Source organism: Rhineura floridana, chromosome 13 (genome assembly GCF_030035675.1).
Source record: "Rhineura floridana isolate rRhiFlo1 chromosome 13, rRhiFlo1.hap2, whole genome shotgun sequence".
Taxonomy (NCBI): Eukaryota; Metazoa; Chordata; class Lepidosauria; order Squamata; family Rhineuridae; genus Rhineura; species Rhineura floridana.
In genome coordinates, this window is record NC_084492.1 from 40095185 (window position 1) to 40112672 (window position 17488).

The window sequence follows — 17488 nt, forward strand, 5'->3', positions numbered from 1 at the left end:
CCATCTATATCCCAGACAATCAGCCTGCCCTTGACCCAGCCAGCCGGCATGTCCTTCAACACATACTTGAAGTCCAACCCTGGATGGGCCAGGGAGGAGGTTTCCATGTAGAACTATGAAGGCCAAGGCTACATTTTACAAAGATACTGAATTGGCATGCTTTATTCCAAATACAGAAGGAACTGAAGCAGGGTGGCAGAGACTATGAGAGAAGAGAGTAATCTGAAAGGCACATAAACCCTAGAATCATTTCTGGCACTCCAGCACATTAATAGGTAGGAACTTGTTGGGGTCTATAGAAGCTTCTGTACACGCAGAACCACAGAAGAGGAAGGCTGAATTGTTAACAATACTTTTGCTGTGATAAAGTCACCAGGTAGTTTTTGTCTGAATATTCATATGGAGAATATTTATGCCGAATAGAGCAGGGGCCTATTGTAGTTACCTATTCACCACATACAACTAAGTGAAGAAAACTCCGTTTATCGCGTTGACAAGGAGCCCAGCACTGAGATCTCATGAAGCTGAAAGCAGCAGCCCATACAACAGAGACCACATTGGCCACATTCCATCCCACTGTCTCTCGATGGCTGGAGCCACGTGTGACATCTGACAGCAGCTGCAAAGAGGGCACAGCCACTTTTGATCTTGGTAACTGAAGGCTTTGCGTTTCTGCATCGACCCTTGTCCCCTTCGTATTTGCGCTTGAGAAGAGGAAGTGTACGGAGCTCAAGGAGAGAAAACTTTTGCAACACACAAAACTGCTGGCCTAGATCTAAGCAAAGACCCACCAGCTAGGTTTTCCCATCTCATGGACCTCTAGATTAGATAGAACATTTTTTAATGTTTCAGAAAATCTTGCAATCAAACCAAAGTGCTAGGTCCACCAACCCCCTGCCCCCAAGCACGAGGAAGAGTCTATTTGTTGCATTCTTTAGAAAACAAGGATCGTGGAATGCATTTCAGCCTTTTTTCAGAAGACCTTCACTCCACTACCACATTTTGGGCAGCGGCTAAAAACACCAACAGGAAAAACAACAACAACAGGAACAGTCTGTCCCAACTGGAGAACAACTAGCAACACTTTTGTCCTGCCCTGGAGCACATTGAGTGCTATTGCCAAACCAAACGGCATGGAGTTTCTTCTTAATGACCCTGAGAAGCAGAAGAGAGGCCTCCTGCAATGCTATCTGAGGGACTGCCAGGTCTTCAGCACGCTGCCCCACAGCAAAAGTATATCTGGCCCACTCTTTCCCACATAGCTTCGGAGCGCAAGCGCTCGCCTCAACAACCTTCTTCCCGGTCACAGGAGTCCCAGCTTCTTCATGGTCCGCCAACGGTCCTTGATCATCACTGGAGTCCGCTCTTCAAAGGGGTATGCACGAAAAATGGCTTTCCAGTTCCCTTCCCCAAATTTCTTCACGCCAGCCTTAATCCACCTTGACTCCTCTGAAGTCCAAATCTAGACGAAAGAGATTCTTATGAGCAGCAATCAAGTCCCACAAGGGCACCCCACCCACAGAGAGAGACCTCTTCTACAGACAGAACAGTAGCTTCCCCCCAACCTCCCTGGATTGTTCTGAGACTGCTGCACAACAAGTCTCACCGACAGAAAATCACCACTGATGAGAGACACAGTGACTGACAGCTGGGATTTTCAGCTGGGAAATATCTGGCCCAAATGGCAAGACGTCAAGCTCAACTGGGCCCCAGGTTGTCCCTCCTTTTGTTTGCCATCTGCAATATGCAGGGTGGGGGTGGGGGGAATAAAATTCAACCACCTTAGAGTGGTTGAGGAGGTCATAAGAGATAGTTGAGATATCAGGCTGAGATTGCCCAGGCTCCTCAGAAACGTCTAGGCTGATGCAAGACCCTTGATTAGTTCATTAGGGGAGAGCCCCCAAGTGCAGCAGCAGAGCACATGCTGGCATGCAGAAGGTGCCAGCTTCAGCATCACCAGGCAGGGCTGGGAAACAGCCTCCTTGCCTGAACCCCGGGAGCTACTGCCAGCGCACATGGACAGGACTGGGCCAGACGGACCAAGACTCTGTATACGGCAAATCTGAACAATGCCATTAATAGAAAAACTAACCAAACAATTAAGGAATTATTCATTTTACGAGAAAGCAGTTCCGTTTATAAAATTTGTGGCTAACAAAGAAGGCAACTGGAATCCTCTTTCCAAAAAGAGGCATGAGTTAAAGGAGGCGTTAGGATAATTTGTAATTCCTGATTATATTATAAACCCTTGAATGGAAATGGGATGCCTTCAAGTCGATCCTGACTTATGGTGACCCTCTGAATAGGGTTTTCATGGTAAGCGGTATTCAGAGGGGGTTTACCATTGCCTTCCTCTGAGGCTGAGAGGCAGCGACTGGCCCAAGGTCACCCAGTGCGCTTCATGGCTGTGTGGGGATTTGAACCCTGGTCTCCCAGGTCGTAGTCCAGCACCTTAACCGCTACGCCACACTGGCTCTCTATAAACCCTTACGACACCTTAAATTTGGGCATGACTATGCAACGTGTACAAATGTAGAAACCTTATTTTCAATATGCCTTTTCTTTTTTAAAATACTCGTATTACCAAGCTCCATTTATTTTTGTTGTTGTTTATTCTCGTTACATTTATTTATTTATAAATTCCTTACTATGTACATGTTGATGTATGTAATTCCTTTCCTATATCATGTATTACAAAATTTCTGATAAAAATATTATTTAAAAACAGACTGGACTCAGTATAAGCTAGCTTCCTGTCTTTCCATTGGTGGGAATGACATCACAGTTATTTCACGTGGGTGTGAGTGCGAGTGCTCCCTTTCAGAGAAGGAGGACCGCTATCCGCAGCGGTGCTCAGGCGCAGACTAGGCGTGTCCTACATTACCTTCTTCTTTGTGCTGCAGATGGAAGTGTTGGTGCTGCTGCCACCGCCACTGTTCCTCTTTGATTCTGAAAGATAAATCGAGTTACAAACTTTGTCCTCTGCAGACGCTCAGCAGCACAACCGCAGCTGCGGGACTTCTCCTTTCAGAAGGCAAATGAAGGCAACCACCTATCACATGGTAACTTGCCACGGGATGCAGGTAACCACTTGGTAAGCTAAGCCGGCTATTGCTACCAGCTCAGTGTTTGGGAAGGTTTATCTCTACCGCACCTCATCAGAAATCCAGGATGGTGGTCAAATTTCATGCAACCTTTGATCATGCATTACATAGGCAGCCAGCTACTGATGACCTATTTCACAACGTGGGACTACGTAGCAAATGAAAATGAAACGGACTGCCTTCAAGTCAATCCCGACTTATGGGCAGCCCTATGAACAGAGTTTTCATGGTAAGCGGTATTCAGAGGCGGTTTTACCACTGCCTTCCTCTGAGGCTGAGAGACAGTGACTGGCCCAAGGTCACCCAGTGAGCTTCATGGCTGTGTGGGGATTCGAACCCTGGTCTCCCAGGTCCTAGTCCAACACTCTAACCGTTACACAAGTAGGCACCTGTTTTTACTCACAGTTGTCACCTAATTCTAGCAGCATTTAGGAAAGTTGATCTCTCTTTATATTTCAAAAGATGTTTATCAGGTTTTGAGAATTTTGCCTTCAGCCAGTGTATTCATGCCCTAAGCAAGCCTCCTGTCCTACCACACTGGCCACAGTCCCACCACTTTGGACAGCAAACCCCACCCCGTCCTGGTGTGAAGTCATTAGGTAATGCCCTGGGCTCCTGCTGGGAGGAAGGGTGGGATATCAATCAATCAATCAACCAACCAACCAATTAATTAATTAATGCGATTTGGGAAGGGCTGTGGAAGCACCACCTCAGGCTAATTTATCCAGCCTGGGCATGAAAACAGCCCAGATAGTTGAAACAGAAAAGTGAGCCGTGAGACAGCTGAGCACTCGACAGCTTCCTGGTCTGGCCACCTGCCTAACAAAACAATAAGCTGGTCACTTGCAACTCAAGGGGCAAGGCATTGATTTCTCAAGCAGACAACCGAAACCTTTTACTTTTCTGTGGGATCCAAGAGCTGTACCCCAAAATCCCCCTCTGGACCCTGTAGATGCTGCTGGCTGCTTCACAGGACCCCAAATAACTGCATGGGCTGCTTGTGTGGTCAGGTAGCCTGGACTCTCCACGCTCCAGCTGCCATCGGTTCCAGAGAGCGGGCAGCCAGAACTCACAGTTCTCAGCATGTGACATTCAGGCACCCACAAAGAAGACTCGGCCATTTGGCAGCTTTGCTGCTTGGGCCTGTCCAGAGAGGAGGTGCTACGCAATGGCGGCCTGGGGACAAAGAACGCCAAAAACAAGGCAGGCAAAATCAAACAGCGCCACTTACTCTGGTTGAAGATCTCATCCTCGTCACTCCAGACCTCCTTCTCTCCGTGCTGCACTGAAGACATCAGCCTCTTCTTGGCTAATCTGAATGCAGCAAAGAAACACAAGTGAGCCAGGTCCTGCCCCACAGAGGAGGGAAAAAGGTGGTGTTGCATCCATTAATGTCAGATACAGGCAGAACTATGGATATATATCAGGCAGGTTGCCAGGAGAATTTATTGCAGCAGACACACCATCACAAAGAACCTGCATACACATGTGTTATTATTATTATTATTATTATTATTATTATTATTAAATTTTCTGTCTTGCCCTTCCTCCAAAAAGGCACCCAGAGCAGCAAACAATAAAAGCACCTTAAAAGCAGGCAGTACGAACAGGATGGAGATGGGAGAGAGAAACCGCATCCTCTACATTTTATCTCTCTCTCTCTGTCTGGCAGCCAACGCTGACACTTCAGGCATCAACAGAGTCTGGCCCACAAATGTCAGCCTTGAATGGACACGGAGCCCTTGTTGTGAATTCTGCCACCTTTGCAATCGGAATAATGAAAGACCAGTGTGGCAACGTGGTCAGAGTGCTAGACTATGAAATGTGAGACCAGGGTTCAAATCCCCACTAGCCATGAAGCTCACTGGGTGACCTCATGCCAATCACTGCCTCTCAGCCTAACCTACCTTACAGGGTTGTTGTGAAGATAAAATAGAGAAGAGAACCATGTACACCGCCTTAACCTTCTTGGAGGAAAGACATCGGGATATAAACGCAATAATATAAATACATAAATAAATCCAGTTCAGCAAAGGTGCCTGCCTCTACTAGCTGGACCCAGAGCAACGCCCCACCACCACCACAAGCCCCAATCCACCTTTCCTGCAGCTTCTGGGATTCCACCAGGCACTGCCCACATATGTCCACAGCAATTGGTGGCGGGGGGGGGAGGCAAAAAGGAGAAGGAATCTTCAGGCACTGCGTCCTGGGCCGCTTACCAAATTCTGCGCATATGCTGTGACATCAGAAGCAGAGGCCTCATCACAGCCAAGACAAGAAAAGCATCACAAGAAGCTGGGCACTAGCAGGGCAGGAGCCTGCCCAAGCGACCCACGCGCAAGGCCACACTTGCTTATAAACCGCTTCCCAACAAAGGGTTCCGAATCCCAGCCTCTCAGTCCGGGGTCGGGAGCCTCAGGCCCAGGGGCCAAATGCAGCCCTCCAAGCCCTTCTATCAGGCCCTCGGGACTCCCCCAGGCCACGCCCCTGACCAGCCCTGTTTGGAAGAAATACGTCCTTCTGATCATGCTTCTTCTTTCCCTCAATGGAGGATCGGGAGGGGTGCCTAAGTGCATGTCCTCCTACATGCATCGCACTTTTGCCTCTGGCCCCGCCCACTGCTGGCATGTTGCCCCCCCCCCGGAAGGGAATGCGGCCCTCCTCAGGCTGAAAAGGATTCCACCCCCGGCCCCACGTGCCACCGGGACTTCTGCCCTCCAAGATTTCCCCTAATTCGTTGCACCCCTCCAGGCTCGGCTGCCACAGGCACTGCCGCCTCTCCCTCCTCCAAGAGGCACCACGTGGAGGTTTGCACATGGCGCAGGAAGTAGCTGCTGCCAGCAGACTGGGTAGCAACAATGCTCCGGGGAGCCCCCTCTGCACTACTGAAGCGCTCAAAGCGTTTCACGCCGAGTCACCCAGCAATCTTGTCCGCCACCCTGAAGAGCAGGCCAGGACTGGCATCCTCGCTGGACAGAGCTGATGGAGGAACGGCTACGGCAGCCTTCCCCAACCGGATGGTCTCTGCTGTTTTTGATTACAACTCCCATCCGCCCAAACCAGCACAGCCACATGACGCTGGAGATGATGGGAGCAGCAGTCCAAAACGACTGGACAGCTCCAGGCTGAGGAAAGCTGGGCTAAGGCCTAAGACCATCCCAGGAAGCCCTTGCAAAGTGCCTGCTCTTAACCACTCCCCTCTGCCAGCTCCCCAGCGCAACCCCCAAAGCAGTCACCACCCCATACCTGGGATGCTTGCAGCCAGCAGGCTGGGTGGATGTTTGGGGCTGGGCCGGCTGGACAGTCAAAGTCACCACAGGCCTCCTGGATGATGCTGGGGAGGCACTGGGGGGGTTCCAGCAGTATTTGCCCCCAGACCCCATAACCAGCCTGCTTATGGAGCATTCAGTGCTCTGCACCAGGGAGAGGGTCCCAGAGGCCTCCTCCTCCTGCTCCCCCCCTCCCCTCTGGCACTTGGCTGCCTGGAAAGCAGAAGCTGAGTGAGGCTTGGGGCAGGTCCAATCTGCCTCATCCAGTTTTGAAAATTCTTCATCAGCGTCTGGGAAACTGGACAGAATCTTGAAAGCTTCTCTCAGAGCTGAAAATCCGTGGGAGGTTGGCCTCTTAGGTGGGCATCTACAAAACAAAGAAACCATACCTGGTAGCTCCACAAGATTAACCATCTTACATTCCATGGCAACAGCAGCTAAGCTAAGTGCCACCTCTTGCAGGAAACTATCCCAGAACAATTGTCTTCTGATGAAGAAAGAGCCATTTAAAAGCACTCAAGCGACAGAACTAAAGCAGCCAGGGCACTCTCTCTGGAGGAACACCTTCTCCTCATGTTAAGAGGATGGATGGAAGTCTTTTAATTACACCGAGTCCCTCCACAGGCAGAATAGTAAGAAAGTGAGTGGTCTGTGATCCAGAACAAGACTTCAAGTGAGTCCACTTGCATTTAGCCACTTCGCCTGAAATCACAACAATCTTTAGCACTCTGAAGGCATCTCAGTGACTCAAACCATAGCCATAATCACAGAAATATTATTATTTTAGTCCTTTTACCTGTTCATTTAGCTCCTGCTATCAAGGAACTAGTCTTTAAAGTGCCAAAGAACCCAATCCTCTTTTTCTGAAGCTTTGGCAGACTCTTTTCAATCAAGGCAATTTAAATAATGGCTTAAGTCATGTACAAACACAGATTAAAATTGATGTCCATGTTATAGAATTCATATATTTTCTGAACAAGCATGCATGGGTTTGCAATTAAAATAACCTATATTCAGCCAAGGAGCTTATACTCCATGCAACCCACATGCCATCTGCACTGCACAGAATGTTCTACTTAGAACAGAGGAGGGCACTTGTGAAGTTAATGGGTTTCTCCTTGGATTTCTCTCTCTACACAGGGCAAGGACACAAAGCAGGACCTCTTATTCAAAGGCAAAAGGGCCAGAGCTTTCCAGAAGCAGGGGTGGGTACAACCAGGCAGCATCATGTTAGGACACAAGTTAAGCATGTGCGAGATGACCCAGTTTCATTTCTGCAGGTGAGAAAAGTTCAGGCATAACCTTCTGCTTCTGAAGGCAACAGGACACTTAAGCAACATTAAAGTTCACTTGGATTGTGCCATAGATATTCACACTGATTGGCTGTGTGTCAGCCAGCCAAATATTCATAATATGCCACTGCACATGACCTCCGCTGTGTCCTGTTTATCATGCTCAGCCTCAGATGCTGGGTATTTCCCCCACGGTTCTCTTTTACACAAAAAAGCCAGATTTAATTCAGTGTGTGTGACAGAGGGTCACAGATTTCAGTTGGGACAAGTGTGTTAAGTGCGAGTGAGACATTCCAGAGAAAGAAGCAGGCAGTGACAGGAAATGTAGTGCACTGTGCCAACTGAGAGAGCAGCTCATTAAGCCATGCTGGCCCCAAGTGGGAGGGAGGGAGGGAGGAGCAGTCCAGGAAGGCCATGAAGGAGACAGAGAAGCAAGGCATAGTGTTGGCAAGTGGAATGATGGTAGCAAGAACCAGTGGGACACAGGAAAAGCTTGGTGGCAAGGAGGGCTCTGGATGGAGTTGCTGGGGAGGAAAGAGAAGAGGCCGCAGGAGTTCTATGCTTTGCGACTCTCGGCTACGTTGAACCTTGTAACACACAGAGAGAGCTTTGACTTCAACCCTTGCCCATCCCAGTCCAGACCACAGCAAACCATCCTGTCCGCTGCTCCCTTTCTCTTGCTCCGGCCTCTGCCAGAGATTTGCCCTACCTTTGCTGCCAAAGAGAAGCCTTATAGATCCCACAGAGATCTGCTTGTGCCGTTGCTTAGTTTAATCTTGGAGGAGCTGTTAAGCCTCTATCTTAGGGCTGGCTCTTCAGAATCAGAAGTCAGTCAGGTAGGCTTCTTTTGACATTTTATCACTGCTTTCTTGGCAATTCTAGCACGACTGCAACCCACCCTGAATCTTAGGCAGGGACGGGCCAGGAAACAGGGTTCTAAGGGAACAGTCGAAAAATCTCCTTGGCCTGCTGCAGGTAGCAAAGATGGCACTGAGCTTGCCCCCATGGCAGCAGGGGCTATTTGAGCATGAGCGCTCCAGGAAAGGCCCAGGTCCTCGCTGCTGCTTCTCAGCGCGGGGCCTCCTGCCCACCAACAGCCTGGCGCAGGGCCTCTGGCGCGGGGCCTCCTGCTCAACACCAGCCGCCGCCACCACGTCCTTCTCCTCCTCCTGCTCCGGCAAGGCCCAGGTCCCCGAGCCCGAGCTCCCGCAGCAGCCCCCCAACATCAACCATCACCGGCAGCAGCAGCAGCAGCCCGGGAGCAGCAGCTTCGCGGTACCCAATGCCCGTCGCCCTTCCACCTCTCGGGAGCTGCCACCCCTGCTAACACCACCTCCTCTTTCTTGGCGGGGCTGATCATGGTGACGTTAGTTGCTATTTCATTTACTTTTTGTAAATTGTATTGCTTCTATTCTATTTTTATACCTGTGTTTATTTTTCTTTGTAAGCCGCCTTGAGGGCTTTTGGCCAAAAGGCGGGGTATAAATCACAATGATAATGATAACAATAATAATAATAATAACAATAATAATGCTGACAGCCAGAAATAGAATGGCAAAACAGTTGCCTCTTCACACCTGCCCAGCACGGAGAAGAGACAGGAGGAGAGCAGCAGGTCACAACCCAACACTTGCAACCTCACTCCCTCACTCCCCGCAGTCAATAAGGGCAAGAAGTCAGAGGCTGCTCACCTGTCCAAGTCCCTGGAAGCTGCTGACACGGAGGCAACAACAACCATCGCAGGCTCTGCAGTCCCCCTGGCTTCTCCCGCAGGCTCTGAAGATGCTGTACTCTCATCAGCCACTGTGGCAAGTTCCAAAGCAGCTCCCCTTTTGCTTGCTCCTGCCTCCAGCAAAGGCCCTGCAGCTGCTCTGCGGCCTCCCTCCAAAGGCTTTGGCCGTTCCTCCACCACATCACTGGGCCCTCCCTCGGGCCTGGGCTCTGCTGAAGCCTCCTCAGAGCTCCCCACAGGCTCATGGTCTGCTGCCGCCACCTCAGGAGCTTCTTCCACAGGCTCCGATACCACCATCTCCTCACGGGCTGCTGCCACAGGATTGAGCCTGGTCTCCATCTTGTCACCCAAATTCTTTTTTGCCATCTTAAATAGACAGCGTGAACACAGTCAGCAGAGAAAGCTTCCCTGCTTTATTCTCTTTTTCTAATTATGTACACCTGGTGCCCTGAAGACGGCTTGGACTACCACCAGCCAGCACAGCTACCTGACAACGGAACTGCTGGGAGTTTTATTTATTTATTTTATTTATATACCGCCCTAAGCCCAAGGGCTCTCTGGGCGGTGTAGATAAAATAAAGCAATCAGGAATATATAAATACAATAAAACAATAGAATCAAACCAACAAAGGTAAACAAAAATAATCAAACAGCAGCAAAATACAACAATACATATAATAATACGCATTAAAATGCCTGGGAATATAAAAAGGTTTTCACCTGGCGCCGAAAAGATAGCAGCGTCGGCGCCAGGCGCACCTCATGGGGGAGACCATTCCATAGTTCGGGAGCCACAACCGAAAAGGCCCTATTTCTAGTCACCACCCTCCGAGCTTCTCGATGGGATGGTACTCGGAGGAGGGCCTTAGATGTTCAAAACATCTTCTGGGCACCAGATTGGGGAAGGCTGGTGCACGCCAAATGCAACCTTGTGTTAGGGTGCATTGCTCCCCACAAAAATATAACCCCAAACCCACCACAGCCTTTCTAGGGGAAAGCTCCTGTTTTAAGCCTCAGATGCTGAATGTGCTTGTTTGATACAGGGGCCAGACAGCAACAGTTCTGCTGAGGCAGTTTGGGTGATATTGAAGTGCTCCGTCAGCACACAGGAATATATGAAGATAGGAAGCTCCCTTATACTGAGTCAGACCATTTGTCTAGCTTGATTATCACACACGGACTGGCAGCAGGGGCTCTCCAGATGTCCTGCCCAGAGCCCGTCAACGGAAACGGAGGCAAGACTGGTAATAATTCCTGTTTTATTAGAGTCACTGTTACATCAAAGGCAGTACATTTCATGGAGCTAACTAGTCTGTCTCACTACTGATGCTAACTAAGCATGCTCTGCAGCGTATGGAGAAAGTTGACTCAGCACTCGAGTCAGGGGGGCGCCGCCTTAAGTAGGGAAGGTCTTCGCTCGTAATCTCTGACTCCTTCAAAGTCCCACCTTCTGACCGACCCGCTTCTCGGGGTGCCTCGCACGGGGCAAGCCTCCGCCGGCTCATCCGACAGTACAGGCTCGATAGGTGCCGCCTCGGCTTCAGGGGGTGGGAAGCATTTGAAGTGCCAGGCAGGGAGTCCTGGGGGGGGTGGAGTTGGCACACGCACCAAGTCATCCCCCAAAGGCTCTGTTGGGGCGTCTGTAGGTGGAGCGAGGTCTGCCTCAGTGGGAGAACCGTCCGTGGGAACTGGCAGACTGCCAACTACACCCCCTCCCTCATTGTCCTCGAAAGCCTCATCTATTATTTATTTATTATTCGATTTCTATCCCACCCTTCCTCCCAGCAGGAGCCCAGGGTGGCACACAGAAACGCTAAAAACACTTTACCATCTACCTCTGATTCCTCTCCCCGCTCCATCTGGGGAAGCTGAGGCTCGACCGGCTATCCTCCCTGACCCTCCTGGGAGGGCTGGGTCTCAACACCAGGGCTTCAGGCATGGGGTCTCCCCCAGCCCGACCTGAAGATGCTGCTGGGGACTGAACCCGGACCTTCTGCAGGCTAAGCACACACTCTGGCACTGAGCCACAGACCTCCCGCTGCAACACCCTGCGGCTCACTCAACCAGGACTCAGCAGCAACACTTACCTCTAAGAGAAAGGGGTCAGAAACATCTAAGTAGCTTTCAAAAAACAGAAGTATTCTCTGCTGGAAAGCTTTATAGGAGAAGTTCCAGACGGTCGGATGAGCACAATTCCTTTCTCTGATGATGTTCTGCAACAGCAGCCTCATTTTCTAGGCAAGGAAAAAAGGGTTTTGAGAGTACTTGCAGTCAAAAGGTGGGGAGGGGAGAGAGAAAAGAGAAGGAACTTTCACAGCCTTGAGAAGTTTAAGCAAACCAAGCCCAACCATGTAAGCAGCCTAGGCCTCGTCCTAAGTGCCTGGAAGTCATGACGAATGGGAGAGTTGGGGAGCACCATCTGTAACATCTCTCATGGTGTCAGGAGGTCAGCAAATCCACCAAGTATCCAAGGCACCCACTGCAACAGAGGGTGAAGGAAGGATAACCCATGACTTTTTTTTGCCTCCAGCCCAGTGAAGGGACTCTACGACAGGCACGTTCCACCGCCCACCCCAACATGAGTGTTGCAAGCTCACCTGGGAACTGGGGTCCTTTGACATGTGCGTCTTCAAGATTTTGTTGGCTTGTTTGTATTCTTTGTTCTTAAGGCAGGCAATAACAGCCTGGAACAGGGAAACAAAATAATGGTTTGCAAGGAAGAGTTACTGGGGATGTTCCTAATCTAAGGCCCTCTGCTTCTAGCTCTGCTTCACATGACTCTCTGCCCAAGACCGTTCTCCACAGGCCTACTGAGAAATCTCAAGAGAGTCCACAGCTCAGTGATGTTACGAATACTGTTTATACATTTGTGTATGTCTTTCTCTCCCTGTGCCCTCAGGAAGCTACTGCCAATCAGTGCAGACAGCACTAGCTGCGAGGGGAGGGTGCGCAGTGGTCTGAGCCAACATAGGGCAGGTTCTTAAAGGTTCATTTTGTTGCAAGCTCCCTAAAAAAGTGTTAGAAAGGAGGAAATTGAAAACATTCCTGTTTACCCAAGCATTTGATGGCTGAAGGAGACTGTTCCTAGCAACCCACTGATCTTTAAAACAGTTTTTAATGGTGTTTTAGAATATTTGTAACTGTTATTTTAGAATATTTTTAATTGTAATTGCATTTTAAAGTGTTTTTCCACTGTTTTTAGTATGTTTTTCTTTTTCCTGTTTTTGCCTTGGGCTCCTTCAGAAGCAAGGGCGAGATAGAAATTCAACAAATACATTAATTTTCCCACTAGTAAGCATCTAGGCTTGCACCGCTGTTTTAGAAGCTGATGGAACACTGCTGCAATGTGGGCCTAGTGCCACAATCTGCACGGTAGTGTCGGCATTCCCTTTCCTAAGTCTTCAGGCACACAGAATCTCAGGATTGGACTTGGTTCAATAAAAATACTGCCGTTCTCCAAATTAGGACAGTTTTAACCTAAAAAATGCACAGTCAAAATTTGTGTTCAAGAATTTAACCTAGAGTTATCCTTAACAGGAAGCCTGATCTCCGCTGGCAGATAAACATTGGCCCCAAGGCAACAAAGGGGGAGTGTGATTCAGAAGCCCCCAATTTCCACAGTAGCACCAAGTCTTGCGTTTTAAAACCTCCACTGAACACAACTAATGAGGTACAGTCTGAACTCTTCTTTAAAGAGCTCAGCCAGAAGGTGCCTCACCTTGTACAAAGAGAGCTCTGTTGCTTGGGGTTTTTTCACATCTAAACAAGACGCAGTGAATTAAGGTAAGGACTTTGAAACTTTGTGTGCTATGCCGCTATTTTCTTGACCGTCACAGAGAAAGGTGGGAAATTAACTCTAATTGGGTCTTTGTGCAAACATGGAGCTGCTTCAAGGAGGAAACTGCTTTTGTAAGAGCTTATTTGAGGCTGACGCAAGACTACCTCCCGTGGCTACTTACCGAGAGTCAAAAAGGCACTTTGCTAATGGACAGAAATGATCTGTTTCGTTATAAATCCCTTGGGCAGTGAAAACAAATATTGGCCTAAGTTCTAGAAAACCATGGCTCAAAGTGAGAGCAGAGATGATGAGAGGAGACCACAGTAGAGATGGTTCACCTACAAAGCCAAACACAGTTTTGTTGCAGACAGTTGCCAGTTTGGCCAAGTAATTTTGGTTTTTCTTTCATTACAGAACCTTTGAAGGAGAACCTGCAATCAAAGGCTCACAACTGCAACAACTGTGGCCAAGATTTTCTTATATATTCCTTCGTACTTTGGAAACTACATCAAGATAAACATTTTTTTAAGTCCTAAAATATTTTTCCTCTTTGATTACTTTAGTGAGTCCCAACTCCACTCACAAACATTTTGTTGTGGTAAAACAGGTGGGTTTTCAAACCTTTGTTTCCAACCTCTTAGATCAGATCATGTTTTCAAGAAAGTGATTTTTAAATACAAATTTAAGGCAAGATATTAAAATGTCTGTAGGCTTGTAACTTTGGATTGAGGGATACCTCCCTACAGTCAAGAAGTCAACTTTTCCCAGATTGCTCCTGAAGAAGGAAACTGTATTTCTGAAACGTGCTCAACTTCAATCAACTCAGGCACGTTTGAGAATCCATTTCTCTCTCGTTTCATCAGTGCATAAAAGGCAAATCCCATGCTAGGGATCGTTAGGAAAGGAAAATAGAACTGCAGATATCATAATGCTGTTATATAAATCTATGGTGCAACCACATTTGGAATACTGTGCACAGTTCTGGTCACCTCACCTCAAAAAGTATATTGTAGAGTTGGAAAGGTTCAAGAAAGCGCAACCAAGATGATCATGGGGATGGAGTGACTCCCCTGTGAGGCAAATTTGCAGCATTTGAGGCTAAAGTTTCAGTTTAGAGAACAGGAGAGTAAGAGGTGACATGATAAAAGTGTATAAAATTAAGCATGGCATAGAGAGTGACTAGAGAAGTTTTTCTCTCTCACACACAACACTAGAACTCATGGACATCCAATGACGCTGAATGTTGAAAAATTCAGGACAAAAAAAAAAGCACTTCTTCACACAGTGCATATGGAATTCACTTCCACAGGAGGCAGTGATGACCACAATCTTGGATGGCTTTAAAAGAGTATTAGACAAATAACGTGGAAGATGAAGCTATCAAGAGCTGTTAGCCATGATGGCTATGCTCTGCCTCCACAGACAGAGGCAGTATGCTTCCAAACAGGGGTTGCTAGAAACTGCAGGAGGGGAGAGGGCTCTTGCGCTCAGGTCCAGCTCGCAGGCTTCCCATGGGCAACTGGTTGCCCACTCTGAGAACAGGATGCTGGACTAGATGAGCCATTGGCCTGATCCAGCAGGCTCTTCTTATATTCTTATGTCCCCTCCTTGTTTCTAGTAACTTTTGTCAACTTATTTAGAAGTCTGATTTAAGGAAAGGGAAAATTAATCCTGGCTGTGAATTAGAGCCTAAATTAAACCCTTCCCCCAATATATAGTTTTTTGAAACAAAAGCAACATGAAATCTAAAAAACTGCTCTCACATTTTCTATTTAGTCTGAGAAACAATATAGACAATATTTAGTGCCTAAATGGAAAAGGAAATGTTAACCCTTACAGCTTCCTTTATTTTTTGTCTTATTTCTTCTATTACACTGATGTCTATGTCCAATTCATTCTGCATCTTCTCCAGAAGAGCTAAGGCACATTCAAGAGGTGTTAACTTGGTCTCGGTATCAATGGTCCAATCTTCTTCAATCCTAGACAGAAACTGGATAATCCGCAGTTGAAGGAGAATATATTGCTCTAGTGCTAAGGGCCGCGCAAGCACAGCTGGAGAAACACAAGGCAGACAAACAGCCACAAAGAAGAAACAGATGTTTAGATAAACCAGCTGTACAAAGGTCTGGCCAGAGCACAGCAGTCCTAACCCTTGCCGTGGGCTCCTGCCAGATTACAGGAACAAAGGCATGAGCAGACAGGCCACCATCTCAACATGCCCTCTCAACATGCCTCCAGGAGCTGCTCTGCATTTGCATAATGTACACATGAACATTCATTTGTATATATATGCATACACACATGTACATTCACACACAGTACTTTTTAGTATATTTTTAACTATTGTAGTGAGACATCTTAGTGGGGCAGAAATGCAGAGGGTAAAAATTGTAATTAGCTAACACATCTGAATGAACATTTGAGAAAATGAATGTAAAGTAGTTGAACTTTTTATAATTACACACCAAAGGTGCTATGTCTGTTTTCTGATGACTGGCTTTTGGAAAACATCACAGATACCCGAGCCCAAAGTTCATCAAGCCCAGTGCCATAACACACTGCCACATCTCCCACTGAAAAATTTGTTTCCAAGAGGGTAGCTCTGAAGTATCCGGGCAACTAGAAGGTTGAAGAGAGGGGCTTCCCCCCTAAATTGTGTTCCCCATTTTAGCCCCTCCCCCCGTGGGTCCACGTCTCCCCCTCCCCCCGCACGCTTTCATTTGGGGTGGGGGTGGGAGCCAGGGTCCCAGCCCTGTCTAAGAGAAGCACTGCTAGGCTGTTTACAGCTGCTCCTTTCCAGCGGCTCTGCGGTTTGTTGATTGTGTTTTGTGCGTTTTGTTTTTAAATAGCTCTCCTTAATTCATAAAGCCAGGAGAGAAATGTGTCAGATACGTAAGTGAAATAAAGGCTATTAAGGGACCTACCAAACCTGTTATTTGTACTGGCATTCATTCATGACAACAGCCATAGCTGTTTATCAAGCGCAAATGTTTACAAAATGCCCCTTTATTCATAAATATCTATAAGTCACTCAAGCAAGCAAGCCACTTTCGAATCTTAAACAGGCACATCCGGGCCCTTCCCCACCATTTATGACGTCACGCAGCTGGCGGAAGTCCCGGCTGCGCCCGGCCCGAAAGGCCTGCATGGCCTGGTGGGCGTAGAAGAGCAGGGCCCAGCGGTTCACCGCCTCCTCTAGCGCCTTTCCGCGGACCTCCGCGGCTCCCTCGGCCGCCGCAGCCGCCACCGGCATGACAGAGGATGCTCCGCGGTCGCCGCCCGCCAGCTTCCCTCGCCCGCGCGCCATCCCGCCCGGAAGGGGTGCGGCGGAAGTGACGTAGTGCAAATGGCGGGCTAGAACGGGGGTCGCTGTGCAGGCGGAACTACATTTCCCAGGATGCACCGAGGCGCCGCCCTCAAACCTGGGGACTCAGCGGCAGTCTGGAAACCCCGCCTCGCTATCTTGGAAAGCAGCACATGCTGGCTTGGGCTGGTGGGAGTTGTAGTCCAAACAATCAGGAGGGCTCCAGGTTGAACAGCGGAGGCTGTTGAGGTTACAGAGTGCAGGGTCCTAGTCGTGGCCGGCGCAGAGGAGGGCGGGATGGAGGCGGGATGGAGGGCAGAATCCCTGGGGCCCGGACCTCTGGAGGGCCTGGGCTCCTTGGGGCCCGGAGCATGAAAAAAAACTAAAACAATAGTTTCTAAATAAGTTTTGGTATCTCAACAGACCAGGGAGTGGCAATAAGGTCTGTTGCTAAATCTCAGCACATTCAAGTATTTTACAAGCACCAACGTTTATTAATATGATTTAGACTGGGGGGGGGCTCTGCCCCCTGCCTTGCTTTCATAGCTCACCAACAGCCAAGCACACACACATGTGCACCCACTATGCACACATACACAGTCTAGTTACCAGGTCAGAAGCACCCCAAACCCTGAGATTTCAGGGGTGGATCACAGGGGTGTGCCCTAGTGATGTCATTAAGCATGATATATTAAGCATCAGCCACAATCGCTTGGAGCATACCACTCAAAAAAATTTCTCAGATTCAAAATTAAGATAGAAATCTTAGCTAAATGAAGGTGTTCCCAGATCCAGCTGAAGCGATGAGATCACTTCTTCTTAACTGCTTAGAGATTCTGGGTAAGGAACATTTAATCTAGCCTATTTGCTTCTGGCAAGAAGGATTTAAGTGCCCTCAGGCCAGGACAGTCAACAGAAGACTGTTGGAAGAAAGCCTAGTGTTGTGGAGATGTTAGATGGGAGCGTAGGAGTAAAGATGGATGCCCCTGAAGGCTGCGATTCTAAGCAC

At 48.5% G+C, this 17488-nt stretch overlaps 1 protein-coding gene across 3 annotated transcripts; it reads right to left on the reverse strand.

Annotated features, from left to right (window-relative positions):
* Positions 1–143: 143 nt before the first annotated feature.
* On the reverse strand, positions 144–16533 carry TERF2 (telomeric repeat binding factor 2). Of its 3 annotated transcripts, none has more exons than XM_061594107.1 (9): positions 16263–16533; positions 15013–15227; positions 11995–12081; positions 11485–11631; positions 9357–9763; positions 6351–6740; positions 4336–4418; positions 2885–2949; positions 144–1462 (listed from the first exon to the last, which is right to left on the reverse strand). In XM_061594107.1, the coding sequence occupies exons 1-9, from the start codon at positions 16480–16482 to the stop codon at positions 1304–1306; spliced, it is 1773 nt and encodes a 590-aa protein (XP_061450091.1). In that variant the 5' UTR covers positions 16483–16533; the 3' UTR covers positions 144–1303. The 3 variants fall into 3 exon arrangements, with proteins under 3 accessions (XP_061450091.1, XP_061450092.1, XP_061450094.1); XM_061594108.1 differs by lacking the exon at positions 16263–16533 and adding an exon at positions 16100–16239; XM_061594110.1 differs by lacking the exon at positions 6351–6740 and having other exon boundaries at positions 16263–16524.
* Between the last annotated feature and the right edge of the window lie 955 nt (positions 16534–17488).

What these genes read in the sequence shown, in the direction of transcription:
- TERF2 (XM_061594107.1), bottom strand. Translation starts at nt 16,482, where the DNA reads ATGGCGCGCGGGCGAGGGAAGCTGGCGGGCGGCGACCGCGGAGCATCC. An exon ending in GCTGGCTGCAAGCATCCCAG is followed by an intron (nt 4,419 to 6,350) that starts GTATGGGGTGGT and finishes TGCTGCATTCAG; the next exon opens with ATTAGCCAAGAAGAGGCTGA. An exon ending in TCTGCAGCACAAAGAAGAAG is followed by an intron (nt 1,463 to 2,884) that starts GTAATGTAGGAC and finishes TCTTTCGTCTAG; the next exon opens with ATTTGGACTTCAGAGGAGTC.